Consider the following 10316-nt stretch of genomic DNA (forward strand, 5'->3'; position numbering starts at 1 on the left):
TTTCAGTTAATATGTTCTTCGAACGATGTTCTTCCGAGGGCTTTGGCTCGTACCAGAAACAGCACCGAAGACGCCCAGTTAGTCGCTTCGACTTCGGTTTACGTCGTCGAACCCGGGGAATTCATACGTAAGTTTGCAAATCATACGTTTCTTTAATAGCCGCGAAATCTGAAAGTACCCCGTTTCTTTGCCTATTATAATCAGTGGCGGAGGGTCTGACCGAATGTACGGAATGGAGATTCCCCTGGTTGATCGGCCTTTGCATCTGCCTGGCTATCTTGCTGCTGGTCATGCTCATTGTCAACATTTTCCTCTGTTCGTCGCTCTCGTGTACTTGCACCAAAACAGAGGTAAGAGCGAGAGTTTGGGAGTTTAGCCGACCCCCTTTTAGGATTTGACAAATAAAACTCAACGTGAATGCGTATGATATGATAGTTAAATAAGGACCAGCATTTTCCCGGTCGTTGAAGGAGTGGAACCCTTCGGAAAACGGCTGTCATCTTGATTTTTAGATTGTACGGTGGTATGTCCTGACATACGAAATTTCACCGGTAAACTAATACTTTTATGGCTCGATATATTAAAATTTCCGAAGCGTCAGCTATTTTAGAAGATGGCGTCGAAAGCCGCAACTAAAAGCTTGAGTACTTGTTTGTATAAATACGACGATACCATGCCTTCTTTTTATCTCGAAATTTGTATTTGTTAGAAACTCATTTCTAACATATTCGAAATGAGTTTTTCGCGCGTTTAATGTTTGACCCTTTTTTCCCTGAACGTTTTCTGGTTCCGTACTGAATAAATTGAATTACACAAATTAGGTTGAAGAGAAAGAACCATCGGAAATGGAAGACTACGACCCGTACAGGGTTGGTTGGGCTCCGAGCTCCCATTACGGATCCAGGACGTCCCTGAATAAGCACGGGTACGCCTCCGGAGGTTCGACACTGAACTCCACGGCTAGATCCGTCAGCAACGGCAGCGACCACTACGCCATAGTCCATTCGCGTCCAGGGAGCCGCTACTCGCAACATTCCAGCAAGGAGCCGTTGCACCGAGGAGGCCCGGGATCTCACTATTCCAACGGACATTTCAATTCCCGGATTTGAAAGGACCATCCGATTCAAATTCGTTTTAAAGACTGACAACAGAGATCTTAATCGGGGGAAGACTAAAAATACACGAGTCGCGTTAGTGAGATGATATACCAATTGCGATTCTATTTGACTTTCACAAAATCACCCGAATAACGAAGTCACCGTTTCTTTCATCGCGGGAAAGAGACGCTTTAGAGTGGATTAAGGGTTGGAACTAATATAATAATATAATTACACTTTTCCAATGTGCCAATAACTATATCCGTTGAAGTTACGAGTGAATTTACGATAAATATACAAATAATAAAATTAATAAACAATGATACGACGCTCAGCAGCCGCGATAATCTACCAATACAATGTTTTCCGAGACTAATGACGTTTTCTCCTTTTACCGCTCTTGGAAGCCAGAATGTATTTATTTATTTATACCTATAGGCGTAAAGAATATGTCTCCCATTAATCCTCGCGGTCTGCCGGCACCCGCTTACCCTTCAATGGTAATTACATCGACAAGGAATCTCGTTCGTTCCATTAAACTGACGATTGGCGCTGTTGAAAACTAGAGCATGGTGGCCGCGAATCGTCTTGAATATCAGCTAGGCTAATACCCTTCATTCGAGTGGCAGGGTTACAATGCGTATTTAGTCTCCTTTGGTGTAAATACATTCTGGCTGGAATGAATCTCAAAATAGAAATAGAAGGCGACCCCAGTGCGTAAATGGAAAACGTCCTAAAATTGTTTTTAATTTTACTCACTTCTATGTGACCGCACTTTTCTATCCCCGTAATTCTATAATTATTGACCAAAGACTTCTAACACGGATTAGTTTTCTTTCCTCGTGAATTTTCTTCCGTTTATTAAATTATAAGAAAGTGTTACTACTTTTCGGCATTTAAAAAAAAATATTTTACGGGTACTAATGATTTACACTTAAGACCCATTTGATTTTTATATTGTACGAAACATTCCACAGGCCATCAGCGGTTTATTAGAATTATTTTGAATTAGATTTTTTTTCATTATTTTCTCTTTCCCCTCTAGTCTTGAGAATAAAGTTCGTGGAATCTTGGATTAATCCGAGAGGACACGTAGAATCAAAAGGCCTAATCAAATTTTATTTTCAGAAATTAAAACTTTTTATTATGTTAAGGGAAAAACGTTAATTTTTTAATCTGTTCGAGTAAATTAACTATTCGCTATCTGTACTTTTGTATATGTAAAACAAGTGTCTTATAAAAATTAGCGAAGCTAATCGAAATATTTCTGACTAATTTTTATTTTTAAATGATAAAAAATATCGAGTAATCGACGGGAAAAGGTGAACCGCTCACACCCGAGCAAACTTATCTAACGTTCGGTAAGATGGTCAGCGAAAAGCCAAAGAATATTTTCATGGCGGCAACACCGTAAGTGAAAATAGCAACTTTAGGGAAAAGGTCTTGGAAATGCGTGTTATAAACCGAGATGTGCGAAAACCATATTTTAAAGCTCGCGCTCTGCTCATTTGTAATATGTCAGGAGCTCATTTAAGAGCGTAGCTCGCCTATCTCTGGCTAAAATCCGTGTAGCGTTAACTAACATAATTTCAACTTCCTAAATCTAATTAGAAACGAACGTAAATGTTTTCGCGAGCTTCAGTGACGTCGTTTAAGGGGCTCACGTCTTAGTAATTACCTTTTTTTACAAAATGCGTAAATACCGATGGTAACATTGATGTTATATTTTTAAATTAGTCGGATTAAGGATCTTTTGGGAACTTTGAAAAATATCTTTCATTAAGTTCTAAGTCAAATCATAATATTAGATTTGGCCCTTTGAAGTGACCCCCCCCCTTGAGCGCGAAATCTGGCAGCTATTAATATTATTTTAGTTTAGATTAATGTTGTGTTCCAACAAGATAACCACGACAAGATTAAGACGTGTAAAATAGCTCATTATGGATGACAATATATATACATGATGAGTTGAAGTGTAGTCTCCATACTATGATACTCAGTCAAATGGGGATTACAATAAATGTCCCGATGTATTTATAGTCAGCGTGTATAAACAATATACCGCTGATAAGATAAACATTATAATTGATAAGAAATAAAATAGGTGAATTAGTTTTGTTATATATACAAACATAACACCACTCCCCCCCCCCCTTTTTATAGTCCTAATCTGTCGATTGGTTTATGACATCGTGTTGATCGTCGAGGTTCATTACGATCAGGTTGCATGACTTGCGTGGCGTGATCTTTGCTATTGAATGACTTCTCTGTTGTCGATGTGCAACATCGTCGTCAATGTTGGGTTGTGAGCTTCCTACTACTGATGGTGGAGTAGGAAACTAGTCATTTTCGCAATGCGATGAGGCTTGCAGGTCTGACGTTGCACCTGTTGTCGTAGTGTCATCGGACTCTTTGTGTCGTTGTGTCGCTGCCTTAGTTGATTCTGATGTTTGCGCATCGTCTTGTTCTTGCCGGTTACTTCATACATCGCCTTGCCGATTCTCTTGTTGGCAATCCTAGGGATCCATTTCGAACCCCGAGAATAGTTTCTAATGAATACTTGATCTGGTACTTGGAATTTGGTTTCACTTGTTGGGGTTTCGGCATGAACAAGTTGATTTCGAGGATGGCAGAGATCGATGCGAGTGATAATGTTTCTCCCGAGCATGAGCTCAGCAGGGGATTTTCCACATGTTAAGGGTGTACGTCTATGGCGCATTAGAATACAAGACAGTCTTCGTTCCAGCGTTCCATGGGTGAAAGTTTGAAGACCATCGTTCAGCACGTCGATCGCGACGCTGTTGTTTCTTCCAGATAACTTCTTGAGTGCTACCTTGACGGTACGCACCGTTCTTTCGGCTTGGCCGTTGGATTGCGGATGGTATGGCGCAATAGTGATGTGCTGTATTCCGTTGTTAGATGTGAATTCCTGGAATTGGTCACTCTTGAAACAAGTTTCGTTATCCGTGACCAATGTGCGAATGATGCCGAAGCGAGCCATCTCGGTGTGTAGGGAACGAGTAACTGTTTCTGTAGACGTTGTGGCTACGACATCTACTTCAATCCATTTGGTGTATGAATCGACAGTTATGAAAAGAAGTTTGTTTCCAATGGGACCAGCGAAGTCGCAATGAACTCTCTGCCACGGTAATTTAGCTATGGGCCATGATGAATACGTCTTCGTGGGTTCTGGTGCGATTGACTGACATGTTTCACATTGTTGGCTGTAGTCAACGATTTCTTTGTCGATTCCTGGCCACCAGAACATCGATCTTGCGAGCGACTTCATTCGCACTATGCCTTGATGGGTTTCGTGAAGTTGCTCCAGCATTTTCAAACGGAATCCCTCCGGTATTACTACTCGTTGGCCAAGCATTAGCACCCCTTGCATGGTCGAGAGCTCGTTACGTCTGCTGTGATATGGTTTGGTTTCTGAAGCTTCTCGTTCAGAACGTTTCCATCCATTGACTACGTTTGATAAAATTCTACTCAAGAATTTGTCTCTTTCAGTCGCTCTGCGCACGTCGGACATGGTCGCAAGACTATTGTTCATTCTATCTATCAAGAGCACATATTCCGTTGGCAACGGTGGCTCGTCGTGGTGAACTCGCAGTGGAAGGCGACTTAGAGCGTCTGCATTAGAGTGACAACTTCCCTTTTTGTATTCAATCTCGTAGTCGTATGCTGAGTGTTATTACCCATCTCTGCAATCTCGCTGCCGCCATTTGTGGGATTGGTTTATTCTCAGACAGTAAACTGACCAACGGCTGATGATCGGTGATCAACTTAAAGCGTCTTCCCAATAAGTAATCTCGGGATTTGGTGACTCCGTAGACCAACGAAAGTGCTTCTTTTTCGATCTGTGAATAATTCTTTTCGGCCGATAAGAGTGTGCGGGAGGCGAAGGAGATGGTTCGTTCCTCGTCGTTGATCAAGTGTGACATGACAACGCCGATCCCAACGGGTGACGCATCACAGGTCAATCTGATCTGTTTGGTTGAATCAAAGTGCACCAGAAGATTTGAATAGCTCTTTCTATAAAATAATATACAGGGCGTCTCAATTTGCTCGATCAGGCCATTTTTCTCAAAATGTATTTATGCTAGGGTTCTGAAAGTTTCAGGGTTTATTTGTTAGGTATGGAAGGCTTTGGTTACTAAATTTCAGAAAAATCGAACGATTTTGTGCCGTTTTGGAAAATATATTTTTTCACCGGTAGGTGCCACGCAAAATGTTTCAATAGAAACGTTGTAGGGCATAGTCGAAAGTGTAAAAATCATTTTGGTTCGGTTGAAAAAGACCTATTTTTCACTGAGTTTGGAGGTCGGGGGAAAAACAAGTTGTACTAGCAGGCAATAGCCTTTAACGTAAACAATCGTACATAATCACAACACACATGTACATTTATTTTAGGGAACTTATGCTTTCAACTATGTAGTTAATAATCAGGTCTGCAAAAGGTTATTGTTAAAGAAAATTATTACGTTCAGCACCTAATTAGACAAAGTAGACAAAGACCGCGTCTTCCATTTCGACGTGGTTACGAGTAAGATCATCAAACAAAGATTTGTAGACCAAAAATAACGCTTATTTTTCTTTTGTTGTTTTTTAACGTGAAATATCAATTGTCCGAGTAGTATTTAAAGCGTTTACATTTCAAAGTTAAAACATTATCTCAGCTTGGCCGATTGTTGTCCAGTATGCCTCTTTACACTCGAGATCAGCGCGCTCATATGCTAGAATTATTTTACGAAGAAGGTCGTCGTAATGCTACTCTAGTAAGTCAGTTATTTAGACGAAGATTTCCCAACTGCAGAGCAAGTCATACGACGGTTCTTAGAGTGGTCCGCGACTTCGACAACTGGGGTAATATCAATCCGCGGTTTCGTGGTCGTGGTTTCCAGGATATCGACATGGAAAACACCATACTTGCCTACTTCGTCGCCTATCCTCGAGCGAGCGTCAGGACTGCCAGCTTTGACTTAGGGTTGGATCGAAACTACGTTTGGAGAACACTCAAAAGACACCATTTTCATCCTTATCGAGCGACACTTCACCAAGGACTGCATGACGGTGATAGACAGCGCCGACTCGACTTCTGCAATTGGTTTTTCCTCATAGCTGACGCACACCAGGATTTTCACGATCAACTACTGATGTCCGATGAATGTTCATTCGGAAGAGATGGGCCTTTCAACCGTCAAAACCAACATATGTGGGACTACGAGAATCCACACTGGGGATTTCCTCACCGCCACCAAGTGCAGTTTCGCTTAAATGTGTGGGCTGGTGACAGAATTATTGGCCCGTTCTTCCTGCCAAATCGTCGGAACGGTCAAAACGACTTGGAGTTCCTTCAAAATGAAATATCCAACATTCCTCTGGCCGAGTACAGACGCATCTGGTCCCAGCAAGATGGGGCGCCACCTCACCAATATCGTGACGTGGTTGCATATCTAAACGACGAGTTTCCTGGAAGATGGATCGGAAGAACTGGTCCTGTTCGTTGGCATGCAAGATCCCCTGATCTAACACCACTCGACTTTTTTCTTTTAGGATTCGTAAAGGACTACGTATACCCAGTAGCGGCGCTAAGGGTGGGCTGAAGTGGGCTTTAGCCCCCCTGCATTTCTGAGAGGGGCCACATATTTATATTAAAGCGGCCACAAATTTATAATTAAGAGGCCACATATTTTAATTGATGAATTTTCTTTATCTCTAGAAATTTGTTTTATTGCCTTTCAAAATCAATTTGTTTACTCAATAAGATAGTAGACCATAAACAGATAGATTCGGGAGGAAGGGAGCGGAAATTGAGAGAAAGTTGAATGGACAATAGAAAGAAAAGAAAGTAAATTTATGGAAATACCCCGGGCGTGTACGTGTCCCCTCCAGGTCGGATACAAGGTCATATAGGGGTCCAGTAAACCCGACGAGAGCCGCAACAAGAAAACGACCTCTTCTCGCTTCCTGAAAAATGTATAAGGGGTTACTAAATTTGTAAAATGGAGTGAAGCTACACTCCATGGTTGTAAGGGCCACAAAATTCTTAGGGGCCACAAAATAATTAGCCCACCTGTGAAAAAACCTTAGCGCCGCTACTGCGTATACCAAACACCTGTGACGAGCGTTGAAGATTTACGACAAAGAATCATCGAAGCATGTCGCCGGGTGACTCCAGAAATGGTTCGGGGAGCATTTCGCAATATGCAACATCGTGCATATTTGTGCATTGCATCAGAAGGTGGCATTTTTGAAAACATTTTGTAGAAGTCATTAAAAAACATTTGTCACTTGGGCTAATTATTATTTGTTTATTTTTCGAAATCTTATAACTGAAATGCATGTTACCTACAATTCGTTAAAGGCTATTGCCTGCTAGTACAACTTGTTTTTCCCCCCGACCTCCAAACTCAGTGAAAAATAGGTCTTTTCAACCGAACCAAAATTATTTTTACACTTTCGACTATGCCCTACTACTTTTCTATTGAAACATTTTGCGTGACACCTACCGGTGAAAAAATAAATTTTCCAAAACGGCACAAAATCGTTCGATTTTTCTGCAATTTAGTAACCAAAGCCTTCCATACCTAACAAATAAACCCTGAAAATTTCAGAACCCTAGCATAAATACATTTTGAGAAAAATGGCCTGATCGAGCAAATTGAGACAACCTGTAAAGTGATATTTTTTAGCGCGCGCTTCCGAATATTTCGTGCGTTTTCGCGCGAGCTCAACAAAAAAATATGCGCGCGCTCTCTAACTTTAACTGCACGATGAATCTAACGTAATCACGTGAGCTCTCGTATTTTATTGAGCGAAGCTCTCACTGTGGAAAGTTGATTGAGCAAAGCTCTCACTGTGGAAAGTTGATAGGGAATTTGCTGTCCGTCGCCGGAAATATTGCTGTCCGACGCCGGAAATATTGCTGTCCGACGCAAGGTGCGGGGGGGGGGGTAGAAAAAGAAGGGGAGGCACGATAAGCGGTTTGAGAAAATCTGGTGCTGTCCGACGTCGGGTGCTGGGTGGGTAGGTATAGAGAGGGGGAGCCTCGATAAGCGGCTGGAGAAAAATCGTCGTGGACGTCGGGTGCTGGGTGGGTAGAAAAAGGAGGGTATCCCCGATAAATCTTGCTGTCCGACGCAAGGTGCGGGGGGGGATTAGGAAAAGAAGGGGAGGCACGATAAGCGGCTGGAGAAAAATCGTCGCATTTTCCGTGCAAAGGTTAATCATTGCGTATACAGTTTCTCGAAATCTCTGCGTTCGCAGTTGCTAGGACTGTGGAAGGGTTGGCAAAACCACCGTGCGACGGTTGGGTTTGGTTTGAATGGTGTTTTTTCGTTAACGCTCACCGTCGCGACATTTTTAACTCAGTTTGATTGGATATTTCGTAATTGTAATGTTTATGTGTAGGGCGTGTTATGACGGTTGTGGGTGTTGAGCCTGTTGTGTTTGCACGGGCGTTTTCTCTTCAACTTCTTCTTATTGACTTTTGGGACGGACCGAGTGCTGAGTGTTATGCGACTTCTCAACGTCCAATGGCAGGGTTTCCACCAATTGTTCACGGTGTTCGTCTTAGTATCAATTTGCGAGTTATTGGCGCCGGCCGGGAATCGAACCCAGGTCTGCTGCGTGCAAGAGATTTACTCTAACCACTGAGCCACCGACGCTTTGGCCAATGTCCTTTACGAAATTATAACGTTAGGTACTATAATATATTCTACATCATTTTAAATATTTATAAATTATATGAATCTTATATTTAATTAAATATTTATAAATTATATGAATCTTATATTTAATTAAATATTTATAAATTATATTAATCTTATATTTAATTAAATATTTATAAATTACATTAATCTTATATTTAATTAAATATTTATAAATTACATTAATCTTATATTTAATTAAATATTTATAAATTACATTAATCTTATATTTAATTAAATATTTAATCTTATATTTAATTAAATATTTATAAATTATATTAATCTTATATTTAATTAAATATTTATAAATTATATTAATCTTATATTTAATTAAATATTTATAAATTATATTAATCTTATATTTAATTAAATATTTATAAATTATATTAATCTTATATTTAATTAAATATTTATAAATTACATTAATCTTATATTTAATTAAATATTTATAAATTACATTAATCTTATATTTAATTAAATATTTATAAATTACATTAATCTTATATTTAATTAAATATTTATAAATTACATTAATCTTATATTTAATTAAATATTGATAAATTACATTAATCTTATATTTAATTAAATATTTATAAATTACATTAATCTTATATTTAATTAAATATTTATAAATTACATTAATCTTATATTTAATTAAATATTTATAAATTACATTAATCTTATATTTAATTAAATATTTATAAATTACATTAATCTTATATTTAATTAAATATTTATAAATTACATTAATCTTATATTTAATTAAATATTTATAAATTACATTAATCTTATATTTAATTAAATATTTATAAATTACATTAATCTTATATTTAATTAAATATTTATAAATTACATTAATCTTATATTTAATTAAATATTTATAAATTACATTAATCTTATATTTAATTAAATATTTATAAATTACATTAATCTTATATTTAATTAAATATTTAATCTTATATTTAATTAAATATTTATAAATTATATTAATCTTATATTTAATTAAATATTTATAAATTATATTAATCTTATATTTAATTAAATATTTATAAATTATATTAATCTTATATTTAATTAAATATTTATAAATTACATTAATCTTATATTTAATTAAATATTTATAAATTACATTAATCTTATATTTAATTAAATATTTATAAATTACATTAATCTTATATTTAATTAAATATTTATAAATTACATTAATCTTATATTTAATTAAATATTTATAAATTACATTAATCTTATATTTAATTAAATATTTATAAATTACATTAATCTTATATTTAATTAAATATTTATAAATTACATTAATCTTATATTTAATTAAATATTTTAGTATATTAATGTAAAATTTGATGGTGATCAGGAATTGAACTCGGGTCGCATTGTCACCATGTGAATAGTTCACCGCCGAGCCATTGACTTCCTTAGGGAATCTAATAAATAAAGGAACCATTATGATAAGGCGGGTTTTTTACTAAACGGATGAATACAATATCTGTAT

The 10316-nt window shown here is 37.3% G+C and overlaps 1 protein-coding gene across 2 annotated transcripts in view; it reads left to right on the forward strand.

Moving 5' to 3' along the window:
• Positions 1–2361, forward strand: part of LOC149941388 (uncharacterized) — a 41627-nt gene extending 39266 nt beyond the window's left edge. For both annotated transcript variants that reach the window (XM_090178449.1, XM_090178448.1), the window contains exons 8-10: positions 7–127; positions 205–350; positions 822–2361. In XM_090178449.1, the coding sequence (XP_090034575.1) occupies positions 7–127; positions 205–350; positions 822–1109 (555 nt within the window). In that variant the 3' untranslated portion in view covers positions 1110–2361. The remainder of the gene's footprint in view (positions 1–6; positions 128–204; positions 351–821) is intronic.
• The last annotated feature ends 7955 nt before the right edge of the window (positions 2362–10316 follow it).

Source organism: Leiobunum rupestre, chromosome 6, assembly GCF_980474605.1.
Source record: "Leiobunum rupestre chromosome 6, qqLeiRupe1.1.hap1, whole genome shotgun sequence".
Lineage (NCBI taxonomy): Eukaryota > Metazoa > Arthropoda > Arachnida > Opiliones > Sclerosomatidae > Leiobunum > Leiobunum rupestre.